A 14660-nucleotide genomic window follows, 5' to 3' on the forward strand; every position below is an offset into this window, starting at 1 on the left:
TTTTTTTTTCAGAGATCTAAAAGGAACCTCATAAAGGTTATACTTAAAGTATGAAACCCAGAGTTTAAATCGTTACCCCGAATCGTATAGCTTGAATCAGATAATAGGAGCTCTGGCCATGTGGGAGGACCGGACCTGTGCACAACACGAATTTGTAGGGGTGCTCACCTTGACCCTGTCCTAGCAGGCGATATGAGCTCCATTTTAAAGATCAAGAAACTGAACCACCAAGAGATAAAGCGACTCGCCTCTAGGCTTTCGACTCAAGTTAAAGTTCCTTCTTGTCTCTCACAAAGGCTCTCCAAAATATGAAAAACTTTTTAGGCACTTAGCTTTCTAATTTCTGTTTGAAGGCTTTTTCTGACTCCTTCCAGGGCTGTGTCATCTGGTAATGGGGCTTGACAGTAGGCAGGATAAAATTGACACGGCTAGCACAAAGAAGGATGCCCTACTTTAACGATAACACAATATTTTTAAAACCCTCGCACAGATACGGATACGTGAAGGAGTTACATAGTAGCAGTTTAGAGGGCTATTTTGGTTCGAGCAAGTATTAAAGAAGGACTTCTTTATATTGCAAATTTCCTCCCATGTGCTGAAAATAGGACCTGATTTGCCCAGTGTGGATTTGCCTGCAACCCTTCCAGTCCCTTTGCATTGGGGGCAGTGGCGGGAGTCGGGGCGGGGGATGGATGCGCAAGGCGCCCCTGTGCTGTCAGTCCCTTCCCATGACAGAACTATTGTCATCTGCTGTCTGTCTTAGCACCTCATCGCCTAGTAATGGGCAATCTAGGAGCAAGTGGCCTCAAGAGAGACGGAAGAAAGAGAAAGGAGGAGCACTTGGGGGCTATCACCAACTCCTAAAACCCAGAGAAATCGGTGAATGGGTTCAAAGGATCCCCAGGCCATAGGAACAGCCAGATCTGTCCCAGTTTCCCCGATCTATCAGTTTCCATTGGCTCCAGATCTCCGTTTCTTCACCTACATAATGTGGAGTGTGACTGAGTTTCTCTTATTTGGTCGTTAGGACAGTCCAGTGGGCTCATGTTCAGTTAAATGAAGAAGGACACTTGTTGGAGGGTCGGGGAGAAGGCCCAGTTGGCGAGGAGGCCTCAGACACGTTGGGGCAGAGAACCCTGGGATGAGGACTTTACCTCCGGTGGACCCAAGCTGACCTACAAGCTGAAAAGAGGGAACAGCTAAAATTCCTTTTCTGGGGTTTCTCTCCAGGCTCACAAGGGGCAGAGCCAGGCAGGGGTAATGCTGGGCTAAGGGCTGAGGCGCCCGGGGACCCGGGAGCTCTGCCCCTACTCATCAACACTGATGAGGCAGTGCAGTTCCCCCACACACACCCATTCCAGGCGTGTCGGTAAAACCAAGAAAGTGCTGTTTCCCTTCCTGGCTGCCCTTGGAGGGCCCCTCAGAATGGAGGGACACAGCCTATATAACACGGCTGTTCTAATTCTGGTGACTGTGGATGGACTTCAGGGGTCCACGAACCGCCTGAAACATGAGTGTCGTTTTGCGGGTTGATCTAGATCCTTAGTCCAGCAAAAGGCATCTCATCGCATCAGATTCTCAGAGGGGACCTTCCTTGATAAAACGTGGGAACTCTAACCCTCCAGGGCTGGCCCCGGAAAGAACACTCCGGATCGCAGACCACCCCAGCGCTGGGATCTCAGATCTGTTGCCACCTGCTTCCAGTGATCCCGTTCGGCTTTTGAGGTCTCTCCCTGGATCTGATTGGCACCACGTTCTGGCCTTAGGGATCCTTTTTCTGTGAGGCAGTTAATTTGTATTAAAGAACCCTCCATTGATTTCCCATAATGCAGATGAAACGCCCCCCCGTCCCCCGACCAGGGGATGCTTTCCCAATCCTCATGACCCGGCCACACACCAAACATTCCAATTTAATTCTTCTAGGATGGAACACCTTGGATGCTTTTAAATGGGCAGCCAGGACAGATCACCTTTGAGCTTGGACAAGGGCAAGACACACAGACGTGAATGAAGGAGACTAGTTTTTACCCCTCTGCCGCTTTTGATCACTGGTTGAAAGCACTTGGAAATGTTCTCTAGTGAAGGTTTTAAAGCCAGTTTCCAGCTCAGAACGGAAGGATTCAATGCAGTGGGAACGTCAAGGGGATGGGAAATTGTTAGCATGCAGGCATTTTTCATCTTAAATGATACATGTGTACACACGTATGCATGCGTATATGTTTGTGTACACACATGTGCACGCATAACATACAAGGGCACGTATGTGTGTGTGTGTGTGTGGACACAAGGTAAAGCATACTCATGTTCCACTTTGGGTCCCTTCTGGTCCTGGCTCCCTGTACTCACACAACCTTAGAAGGGCCACCCCAGAACACAATACGCCGAGTACAGTCCCTGCTTGCGTTTCCGTCTAGGAGGATGCACTGCTTCCACACTGGGAACGGTCCCTTCCGGGAAGACCAGCTTTTGCTTCTCAAAATAGTAGCAGCCACCATTCCTTTTGTCTGGTGTGTTCCAGGCACCCTTCTAAAGGCTTTCCGGGGGTTCCTTTGGTCAGTCTTTCAAACAATCTCAGCAGGAGTGATAGGATCGCCATTTAAGACCGTGCACAGGTGAAGGCCGAACTGGGGTTCAGACTCGTCTTCCCAGCCCCGTTCCCTGGAGCCCCCTGGGGGGTGGGGGGTTCCTGTAGGGGGAAGCACGGTGCCTGCGTGCGGACAGCGGGGAGGCCAGCCCGCACAGCCGGAGCCTGACGTGTCCTTCCCCTCTCGCAGGCTTCATCCCCCCTCCCCTCATCTTCGGGGCCGGCATCGACTCCACCTGCCTGTTCTGGAGCACGTTCTGCGGGGAGCAAGGCGCCTGTGTCCTGTACGACAACGTGGCCTACAGATACCTGTACGTCAGCATCGCCATCGTGCTGAAGTCGTCCGCCTTCGTCCTCTACACGACCACGTGGCAGTGCCTGCGGAAAAACTATAAACGCTACATCAAAAACCACGAGGGCGGGCTGAGCACCAGTGAGTTCTTTGCCTCTACTCTGACCCTAGACAATCTGGGGAGGGACCCTGTGCCCGCAAGCCAGACCCATAGGACAAAATTTATCTATAACCTTGAAGATCATGAGTGGTGTGAAAACATGGAGTCCGTTTTATAGTGGTGGAAGGAGGTTGAACTCTGTATTAGTAATCCAAGGGTCATTTTTCCTAGGAAAAAAAAAAAAGTTAAAAAAAAAACCAACTCCGTACAGAGACACACACACACATATACACACACACACACATACACACAACACGACCTTTGTCCTCTTAAAATCAGAGCCAGACAGAATTCAGAATAAGGAGAGCGTGGGATCGTGTGTCTGACGTCCAACCTGCTGGGGCCCAGAGTCTACTCTTTGAAGGCACCTCATGCTTTTTCGGGATGCCGACAGCTGCAAGCAACAAGCACTGCCAATTTCAGGGAACAGTGGTGGCCAGCTTGGAGAATGGACGTTTCTGGAGATACATAATACACGTACAAAACAAATTTTTTTTTAAAGTCTACTAAGCATCACAAGTTGACAACATGGCCAGGATAAGCACTAGGGACACACCCCCCCGTGCCACCTGCCCCCTCCTCGTGAGGGTGGGGAGCGGGCAAGGCGGAGGAGCGGGCGCCCCCTCCTCTAACTCTCGCAATATGGGTCACGGTGTAGACGACTCACCCAGTCTGCCTGTGGTTCAAGGCCCCAGAGTTCTCTCAGCGATGCTAATGGGTGATCCGTGCTGGAGTCTCTAATTGGCACCTCTCACCAGCTCCATGTTCATGTTCAAGACTGAGGGCCCAAGGGGGGGAGCCAGGCGTGGGGGGCCAGCACCTCATCTCCCCCCACCGCAGCACCCCCCAGCCCCGCAGAGTGACCTCAGGAAGCAGTGGGCCTCGCCTGGCTATGACTGACTTTGCTCAGAGCCGGTGAAACCCATACAGTCCAAGTCATTTGCTTACATTTGCCAAACATTTTGCCATTTTTAAAGAAAAAAAAAATGCAATGCATATGAATTTCAAACTGTTGTATGTATAATCCTCTAATACTATTTTTAACCACTTCTAAAATCCGTGTTAACCCTTCAATCACTAACACAGTTCTCTAGGCTGAGTTTATGACGCTGGTTGGTTTTTCCTTTCCTCCTTTTTTTATGCACCAAAAATATAATGTGATTCAAGGGATGCAATTAATCTATTGTAATTTTTTTTTATCGTTTTATCCTCATTTGGATATTCTGCAAAAACAAGAATATACCATGTGCTACGAGAAGGAAAAAAAAAAATGCTTGAGAAAGAGTGTCTATGCAGCCTGCCTTTAAAAGAATCACATTTGAGACAACAGGGGATAATGTGATGAATTGCAAATTCGCCTTCTGGCTTTATTCCCCGTGATTCAGTGATCACTGTCACGGGAAGCCCTTTTATATTCATGTTTCACATTCCGAGAGGCGTTCTTCTCAGCTCGTGGAGGAGACACGCTTAGATGTGGGCTGTGTGGATGGGTGCGGTGCTTCTGGGGATAGGCAAGAGAAGGGATGGTCCCCTAGCACGAGCTGTCAAGCCATTTGTGGGGTCTGTGTTGGTAAATAGACCCACAGGGTCATGGAAGGCACCGCATGACCGATGCAATAAAAGGTCACTGTTTTTAGGGTCGGTCTTGAACGGAGAGACCTCGGTCTGTGTTCTGGGCGTGGCTAACTCTCCAGCAGCTAGCAGGCAAACCTCATCGTTCGGGAGGGGAATCGTGGGAAAAGCTCTTGGGAGTCCGCGGTATCAGCCTCCTAAGGCCATTCCCGTAAGAGGACAGAGCTTATGGGAGAGCCCGCATGCGCACACACGTGGCCCAGTAAATGTTCCTTTTGTGTTTCCTTGGTGACCTTGGTCCAGGCCACTCGTGGCCCTGAGAAAGATCTCAAAGGTTGTTGGTTGGTTGGCTTTTTTGCCCGAGACCCAGATGTGCAGTTCCCCCGGAGGGCAGCCAAAGAATCAGGAAGGAAAGAAGAACGGCCATTGGGCCCAATTTCTCACACACGCTGTCAAAGGGGCCGTTCGTGCGACAGTCGGAAACTAGAGAAAGCCCCACCGAGCAAGGACGACTCAAAGAGAAGCTTGTGTCGTGGTGCGGGGCTGCCGCACCGTGATCAGCTGCCTGGGGCAGGATGCCTCCAAAACCACCCTTCTGTGTGTTTACTTCTAGTCCGTCCCTGTCCGTGAACATGGGGACACTCATCAGTATGTTAACTAGTAAGAGGAGGGATTGTTCTCCAACCAATGCATAAAATATGTATGCTCTGTCATTCCTAAGGCTTTGAAACTGTTCTGTACAGGTCTGGGGTGAGTTTTGTTTTGAAATGTGTTGCTCATAGGTCACTGCCTTCTGCGTAGCTCTCCAAACTCCGTTCACACACGCTGAGCCCCGCTGACCTTGTGTTTTCATGGGGCCGTTGGCTTTAAAAAGAAAGTTTTTTTTGAAAACGGTTTGCATTTTGGATTTTTTTTTCCCCCTTGAGATTTTAGGATGAAGGAGATGTTGAGCTGAAAAAGGAAAACACCTCCAGGGCTCAGTTTTGTCAGCAACGAGATCTGAACTTAAAGTCCCCCATTGCAAGATGGCCGTAAAGCACGACGTGTCACCTTTTAGAGTTTTAACGTTTCTCCTCCTGCAGAACAGGAAGCCTAGCCTGGTGTTAGGTTTTTCCTTTTGTGCTACAAAGAACCATTGTACGTACAGTGTTAGTTCTAGCCTCTCGGTCATATGTTTGGTTTTCAGAGGTATTTTGAATGAAAAGATTTCCTGGCAAGAGCTCCATTGGACTTAGAGAAAACAAAAACGTAAGGATAGAATAAACCTAGAAGGTGAACACCAAGCTTCTCTCTCTTTCCTGCTCCAAACTCCTCTGCCATCATAGTCAAACATGCCCAGAGATGGATGAAAAAGCCTCCCTTAGCTGCAACTTATGACAGAGGTCTTTAACTCTTACATGTAGACCACGAAGCTTTTTTGACCTATATTATTCCTGCACATGAAGTCAACACATTTCATAAAAGTAGATGTTTCTCTGGGACATCTGGGTGTTCGGAGGCCACTGTCAGGGACGACCAGCAACCTGGCCTGCTCCTTCACACTTCCACGGAGGAAGGCTGGGAAGCGTCAAGGCACACTGGGGCCATCGCCACTCCAGAAGGCCACAGCATGTGGGCTTTACCTCACAGCTAATGAAGGAGCAAGAGCGGCCTCCTCTCCCAGTCCCCCTGTAAGGAGTTTGCTGGTAGTACTTAGCAGCCAAAATAATAAGGGGAAGCCAAGAGCTTCTAAGGAATCCTTTGACAGGCTTGTTAATGTCTTCCAAACAGGAAGGAGTGTGCCTCTCCATAAAAATCACTTCTTTCTCAACCACCTTACAGTACAATAGCTTCCTCTAGAGATGATTTTTTTTTTTTTTAATTAGGCCTATACATTTTAAAGTGGTGTCTCTACATTTAAATCCCTGATTTAATCCCCTTCCCTGTCTTCAGGGATGACCTAGAGTTTCCCCTCACTCAGGCATGGTGAGATTTCCCATCCCTTCCCCCATGGAAAGCTGCCACTCCCAGAAGGCTGCCGCACGCAGGCTTTCCTCACGGCTAATGAAGGGGCAAGAGAGGTCTTCTGAGGGGACCTGCCGAATTGTTCCATACGGGGCTCCCGGCCAGTCCCTGGGAATGACCCCACCACCACCCCGGAGGCATTTTCTCAGGAATCAGGATCAACCTGGTCACTAATGGATTATGTTCCACACTTCGAGAGCAGGTGGTTCCTTGAGGAACACGTGAAATGGAGAAAATAAATGGTGCGCGTGTGTGTACGTATACACACACAACACTCACAGAGAAACCCACTGTGGAAAAGTCGCTGTTGGCTTCCAGGAGCCTGCGAGGCTGGTTTTCTTGCTGCCTGCTGTTCAGGCCCTCACAAGGGTGATCTCTTCTCCACCCAGTCAGGCCTGCCAGAGCCGTACTAGACTGGGCAGCATTAAAGCAATAAAGGTCGGTGTCGAGAAATCATACAGTCAAGAGCAGAGGGAGGAGGAGGCCAGGGGAAACTTCTCTTACAGTCTTGGTGGAGTACCCCTCAAGCGTTGTGTGTGTGGTTGGTGTGGTTTGATTTAGAGGAAGGGAGAAAACCAGGATTCGTTGTCTTGTGCTGTTCTTCTCTGCCCATGTTGATGGTTTCGGGAGAAAGTTCCAGACACACAGTAGGGGCTTGATTGCTGAGTTCATGCTGCTGCTCTCTCCCTCAGCCTCCTCTCGGCCATGAGCTGTGTTTTCCTTTACGTCAGAATCCAGGCCAAATACTTAAGAAGTGCCACGCTTTCCAAGAGAAGGTGCTAGTGAAAATTAAGTCCAGCCTGGAAAATCAGTGTGGAACATAAACCACCGTCCTCCGCTTCCTCCCTCTGCCCTTCCTCCTTGTTCGTTATACCATTGCTTCCAGCTCAGTCCGCGTTGTTGAGTTCTGAACAGTGCGAGGACCTAACCTCTTGGAGCAACTTGCCCTAAATGATAGCCTTCAGACCCAGCCCCCTGGGGGATTATGGCTGCTCATGAATAAACCTGTAAAACTGAAGGATCCCCAACTGGTAGAATATGCAAGAAGATATTTTTTGTTCAGATGCCTCTTATGGGGGCCTGTTGCCCATGGTAACACATGGAAACTACCTTGCCTGGCCACAGCCACCCACCCTCGCCTTCCTGTTCTCAAATTTGTAGGGGATATCAGAGTGCTTGGTCATCATGGCAGAAAGGACAGCTAAAAGGCCTAAGATGGAAAATTCCAAAAAGCAAAGATCTATACCTCAGAGGTCTGGGACTGCCCTGGACGCAGGGATCGAACTCCTCCTTCTCAGAGATCAGGCACGTGGTAGCGTGATTTCCCTTTGTAGGGTTAGTTTCATCTGGGGATGTACTGTATGAGCTTGACCATTTCTAAACATGTATTTATTCATTCATTCCTTGATGAAGATTCTGGACCAGCTACAAAGATGAAAAAGACACGATCCCCTCCTCTAAGAGCTCACAGTTCCATGAGCCACACAGACCTGAACACACACAAAAGCAATAGAATAACAATATTAAGAGACCAGCTCTGACTGGGCCCAAGGAGGGCGGATTCATGGTGATGGGAAGTTCAGCCTCCTGGATTCAGGAATGAGGAAGTTTGGGGGCGGGGAGGGGGCATGGGGCATGGTCTAGAACCAAGAACCAATGAGCAGTGGGGATCTGCCAGAAAGATGGGGCAGGAGGTCTGCTCTCCTGAGATGACCTCAGGAACAAGTGGATAGACTTTCTGTAAAAGGCTAGGTGGTAAGCATTTTGAGGCTTTGAGAAGCATACGGTGTCTGTCACAGCCACTCAACTCTGTTGTAGCGGGAGAGCAGCTCATGTATAAACAAACGCATGAGCTGTATCCCAATAAAGCTTTATTTACAAAGACAGTGGCCAAGGGCAGGAGTGTGCTGAGTTCTGAAGCAGCACTGCATGTTTGGGGGGAGGGTGGGTTTCCAGCAGCTGAGACTGCTCTAGCATGGACCAGGTCACGTGCTAGAGGGGGCCTACAGCCAGCTGTCCACCAGCCCTGACGTATACTGCCCACAGGAGTCTAAGGCAGGTATCCCATTTTCCAAGAATGAGGTAAGTAGCCCTGACTGGCAGGGTTTACAACGGAGGCAACATCATCTCTCTCTCATAGGGGACTTTGAGCTGCAGCTCCTTTCAGCTCCGATACTGCATAGCTCTGCCACAGTAATTGTCCTGTTTTCTTAGGTGGTGAAATGGGTATGGGGGAGGAAATAAAGGAATGAGTTTAAATCCAAATAGTATTTCACACCCCTTCCCACCAACACGAAACATTGGCACCGTGACGCTAATACACCAGGTGGAGTAATCGGTAAACACTAATAAAAACTAATAATAATAGTAGCTAACACTTACCGAGCACTTACTGTGAACCAGCTTCTTACACATAGGAGCTCGTTTAATCTCAACAATAGCCCTGTGAGGCAGGAACTGTTATTAGCATCAGCGTACAGGAGAGGAGGCAGGGAAGGCTTCCAGAATTGGCTCAAGGCCATGAAGCAGAGCTGGGATTCCAACCCACGTCTGTGTGGATCCAAAGCCCGTGATCTTGGGTTTACAGGTACCCCCGCCTACTGAGCAAGAAGTGAGACAGCCCTCTCCACCCATAGGGACTGCCTCCTCCAGAGGACTCGGGCTTAAATGGACTGTGGGTCCTACCCTCTCTCACATGCCTCTTAATATAACCAGCAGGACACCATGACAGCTGCCTTCTGGGGACTTCTTCCTGTGTTGTTCTGGGTCTTAACCACAGTGCCCAGTGATCAATTTCTATGAGGTATCCTACCAGAAGCCGACAGTAACAGGAAACAGGAGACTCCTCTGATACATTTTCTGACACATCAGAGAGACATTGCTCAGGGCTGGTCATCAGCTTCAGTGGGGACACCCTAGACACTTCCCACAGGCACCGCCATGTTCCTCAGCATCAACCCCAGGATTCTGGCTCTGGCCCAGGGCCTTCAGACATACCAATGCTGGCCATTGCTTGGATAGGTCTTACTCTATGATCAGATACTAGACTTTTAGGAACAGACTTTCTAGATGTATCTATTTTTGCATTAAACTCAGGCCAACAATTAGTATTTGATGTTTAGCATAGAATTCTGAATATTTTTCCATAAGGCAAGGTGATTGTGTTCTTCTTCTAGAATCAAATAGAATGGTAAATTTTCTGGAGGTTTAAACATTCTGTAGGTTGACATCTTGCCATTAAATCCCCCAAAATAATGTTTTTCTTAAATTCATGCTAACTTAATAGAAGAGAGCTGTCACAGTGATAGGTTCATCAAAACTGTTCAATTTTATCATCCAAGGTCAGAAGATGAATGGGAAGTATGCAGTGTAGGAAGTTGCATTACAGAAGGAACACAAGCAAGACATAGGTTAGTCCGGCACCTCAAAAGAGGAAGGGGTTGGGGGGCTCACATGTAAGAGCCTACTACCTACATGCCAGGCGTCCTAGGCATGGTCCCAGGCAATGCACCCAAGCAGCTTTACAGCAGGTAAAGGTAAGTCTAATTTTTCCACTTTTACAGATCAGTTAACTAGTTTACTGAAGGCTCCCAAGTTCACACAGGCCACCAGGAACCAATGCCAGGTCTGTCTGACTCCCGAACCAGTGCTCTACTGCACCATGTCATCACCAACTCAAAAGCACAGATCTGCCTCTTAGGAAGCTCCGATGCCAGCAGGGCATCTCCTCTTGGGAAAACCCCCACAGAAATCTGTATTTCATAGAGAAAAGAGCCAGAGGTGAGACCTCTGCAAAATTTTACGTAGGGCACAGGAATCAAAAATGAAAAAAAAAAAAAAAACTTTTACCTTAGTAATGAAACATCAAAGACCTTTAAACACACCCCTCCTTCCTTCTTCCACCTTAGCCACATCGGTAGAAGTGTCCTGGCCACTCCTCGTCCCCTATCTTGCTCATTCTGGACACAAGAACCAGCTCCAACTCTTGCTTCTGTCCTACCCTGCCCAGCTCCCAGCTCCCCAGGCTTCCAGCAGAACCCGACCCCCACCAAGACCACAAGAACTTGATCCTCACAGAAGTTGAGGAAGGATCCTCTGAATTGCTCTGAACACAGGGGCTGCCTCCTATCAGCCAGATCTCAGCTGCAAAATCCTGAGGAAAAGAGTGACATTTCCCCACTGTCACCTTTTCTGTCACCGGGTCAGAGTCTAAAGAGGACAAGTAAATGAGTGGGGACTTGTAGGTCTCCACTGTGCCTATCACTGAACAGCAGAGCCGCACGTCATGCTCAGCGAGACCTACCCAGCTTGTAAATCATCCCAGGGACTAGCTGAGTTTTTAATGTCTTTTAGATGAAGCCACAACATCTCTTTTGGAAGGGTGGCATAGGCTCAAAAACCTTGCCCCAGTGAGGAGACTGTTTGACGCAGTGTGTGGTGCATCCTGTGGCTGGAAAGAAAAGTGTCCAGGATGCTGGAGGAAAAAGCATGACAAAAGATACAGGTGGGTGCTCTCCGGCACTCAGCCACCCCACCAGCAGGTTTGCAGTGACACTTGGTGTCCCAGAACACAGGGCCTGTCCCTGATGACTTACAGAAGATGAGGACAAGTTAATGACTGGGATACGTCTTACTCATTCCCAGAGAAGAAACCTCTAGCAGAGTGTTGGTATAGATACCTAGAAAAATGTGCTTCTCAGAAAGACATGGCCTTCACAGAGGTCTCTGGGCTTAAAATCTGGCCCCTTGGGGTTACATGGAGCAAAACCCAGTATTTCCTTGCATGACTTCTGCTCTTGTCCATTCTACTGGAAAGCCCTGATGATATTATATAAGCCTTAAAAAAAAAAAAAATAGGAAAACCAGAAAAGACCGATCTCTTTTTCCTCTTGGCTCTTCTTCCCTCCTCCCTTTTTAGGCACAGAGTACCAAGACATTGAGACTGAGAAAACCTGCCCCGAGTCACATTCACCTTCAGAAGACTCCTTTGTGAGAAGCTGAGGGCCTGGCCCTCATCCTCCTCCTCCAGAGAACAGCCCGCCACTATCCACAGACCTCGCAGGCCTGACTTAGCGTGCTCTGCCCTGCCCAAGAACCCAAGGGTCCCTGTGTGGATTATCCGGCCAGCGAGTGGTCCTTTGAGGCTCCCAGCACAGGCCTGTGATGAGGACCGAGGAGGTGTCTGTGGTCAGGAGTCCTCCGAACCCTTGCAAGGCAATTTTCCTGGGTTGCTAAAGAGTAATGTTGACCAGGTGTGCAAATTCCCTTTGGCCTATCCCTCCCTTGGTTCCTGTGGGGAGGTCCTGCTGACACGCTTTAGAAACCCCCTCTCCAGAATGCTTCTCTGATGGAAGGCTCCAACAGCTCTTCCCATAGCAGCCGAGGCTGGATTACAACGGGGTGAGGGTACGGGGGTGGTAAAAATGACCCTGTTTCACAGAAGGGATGGGGGAAAAAAAGCACATACTCAATAGATTTTGAGTGTGGTATTCTGTATTTTTGCAGCTTATATTTTCCAGATGAGCAGTTTAGAAATATGTGATGTAAAGTACACACTGTACATTTGCTGAAAATTATATTAAAAGCACTATTTTAATTCTTTCTCTGTCTCATGCTGTAATCTCTATTATCTTTCTCTCTTGTTGTTTTGGGGTAGAATGATCTTCAAAGAGTCTTCGGGGGAGTGTTCCTCGCTGTAGATGTTCTATATTTGTGGGCTTTGAGTCATTCAAAAGAGCATAGGCTTTGGAGCCAAAATAGTTCCTGGCTTCAAATCCTCAACCCAGCGTTTGATGCTGATGTGGCACTGAGCAAGCAAGCAGACTCCACCAAGCCTCAATATTGACATCTGCTTTATACAGTTGAGATAAGACATAAATGAGGTCATGTGTGGAGGCACCACGCTCCAGCACAGAATGGTCGAGTGGTAAATGGGAATGAGTCATTGCCACCCCAGCTCTGGCTGGAGTGAGGTGCTCCACAGTCCTGACGCAGCTCTGTTGCTACATTTTCTGGTCCTGTGCGGTTATTGTCTGGTTTTCCTTTCTGGTTCTCCTACTGGGAGAGCAGGGAATGGCTTCCTTTCAGGACCAACCTACTAGTATTTGGTAGATGCTCAGTAGATGAGCGAGTGAATGAATAACAAATGGTCTCAGACACACCAACCTGAGGGGCTTTGACTTCTGTCCCACTCTGCAGAGGCAACCACAGTATTTGTCTTCCTTCCTCTGAGTCCACAGACCATCCCTCCCACCGCCTCACCCCATGGATGGGGCTCCAGTTGTCTTCCTAGTCCTTGCCAGGCCTCTTTGTGATTGGCTACTTTCTCCTCCACCATCCTGTGTCTGCTGGCTGGACTCCTACCACATACGGGTAGGTTGGTCAGGTTGATGTCAGCCACTGACTTGCATCAGAGATTCATGACATTACTCGCCAGAATGGAGCTCGAGAAACCGGTGCTTGCATTGTCTTCTGGGCAAGAGACAGGATGGCCCCATTCCCCATATGGGGCTAGCCTGGTCACTGACCCACTTTTTTCATATGCCCTTCCAGCCTGGGTCTTGCCCTAGACAGCTTCATCCTTTGTAGGTGAGCTCACCCGAAATCAAATCTTGTCGAGCTAGTATTACTGGGAGACTTTACTCACCTCGGCCTTATGTTGTCTTTTCACGAAGGAGTCAATGGACTCACAAAAGAGTATGCTTGGGCGAGTTACCTTCTCTGAGGCCTGATTACCCAGCACACTGGCACCTCAAGGACTCTTTTAGCCTGGTCCCTCTATTTATGGGATTGTTTATTGTTTGCAAGGCAACATGATTTATTCTCTCTGGCGTAAAGATCCCAAGAAAATGCAATTTTAACATTCTCCTTCCCGATGCAGAAAGATGCTGAAGCAGCTGAAAAATTGGTTACTGGCTCCTCCCGGGAGCAGGGCTTCATTTGCACTGGAAATTCAGCGGGAGGCAGAAGGAAGCAAGGGAAGGCTATTGCTTATGGCGTTCATGCTTTCAGTCCAGAATTTCACATTTGTTTTGCATCTATAGTCCAATTTCTTTTCTCTTGCTACCTTTCCTCCCATAAAGGTGGTCAATTTTTGGAAAGCTTACTCTTCATCTATTTTATCTTAACTTCACAAAGACCTATTGTTGCTTTTTTGGAATCAAGAGATTCATCCTTCCATATATAAGCATATCCATAAGAGATCTGGTCACAGAAATTGCTCAGCCAACTCAGGGAAAATTGACAGGTTAAACTCCTATCCAGCTCTCGGCAATGTCCTCTCAGCCACCATGGCCAACAGGGCTTTAAACTCCGTAAGCATGTGGTTCATCTTGATCCATATCTGAAAATCCAACTTGACCCTTTTCTCAGTCTTTGGGAAAGGGTTAGTCATGCGCCCAAGCATGGCTCAACCAAGATAAAAGCAGGCTGTTTCTGTACCCTCAAATATGGATTCAAAACTATCAGTATACCCACTTTACAATGAACCTGTCTTTTTTCTTTTAAGGCTTTGCTACTTCAGGAACTACTGCTACAGAACTATTTCTGTACCTCTGCAGAGAAATGTCTATAGTTAACGCATGGGGCAGAAACTAACTTTTGCTTTCCAGAATGCACTTTTGAAAGTATCATAAGTTTCCTGAGTTCCAGTGTTCCCAAGTATGAAATGCACAAATGTGCATTTATTGGATCCCCCAAAGGAGGGATTTTCATAATGTCAAGAGTGTTTGAATGGACGATCCCACTTGTCTGCTATTCCTCATGAAGGAATTAAGCGGTGAAATATAAAAGGTGATTAACTCAGAGCTCAAAGGCAGAATGACAAATGCATGAATTCGTTTGACCAGCAATATAAGAAATAGGCTCAGTGGCTCAACCCTGCAGGACAAGCCACTGGTCTCCTTTGTAAAGGACACATTGTCTATGATGTTCCTCTCCATCACTTGTCACTTAGAACTTCGCCACAACCCACAGGAGCAATTGAAATGACCTTCCTGACACAATGGAAGTGGGAAAGCTTTATGTCCAGCATAGCAGTGGGCCCCTTT

General features: G+C 48.3%; 1 protein-coding gene across 2 annotated transcripts in view; it reads left to right on the forward strand.

The window, feature by feature from the left end:
* Positions 1-12213, forward strand: part of SLCO3A1 (solute carrier organic anion transporter family member 3A1) — a 298956-nt gene extending 286743 nt beyond the window's left edge. The window contains exons 10-11 of one of the 2 annotated variants that reach the window (XM_059371628.1): positions 2775-3017; positions 11531-12213. In XM_059371628.1, coding sequence (XP_059227611.1) covers positions 2775-3017; positions 11531-11613 — 326 coding nt within the window. In that variant the 3' untranslated portion in view covers positions 11614-12213. Of the gene's footprint in view, positions 1-2774; positions 4322-11530 lie in introns of those variants that run through there. The other variant, XM_059371627.1, reaches the window with a different exon arrangement.
* Positions 12214-14660: the final 2447 nt, after the last annotated feature.

This window comes from Mustela nigripes, chromosome 13 (assembly GCF_022355385.1).
Source record: "Mustela nigripes isolate SB6536 chromosome 13, MUSNIG.SB6536, whole genome shotgun sequence".
In the NCBI taxonomy this organism is placed as follows: domain Eukaryota; kingdom Metazoa; phylum Chordata; class Mammalia; order Carnivora; family Mustelidae; genus Mustela; species Mustela nigripes.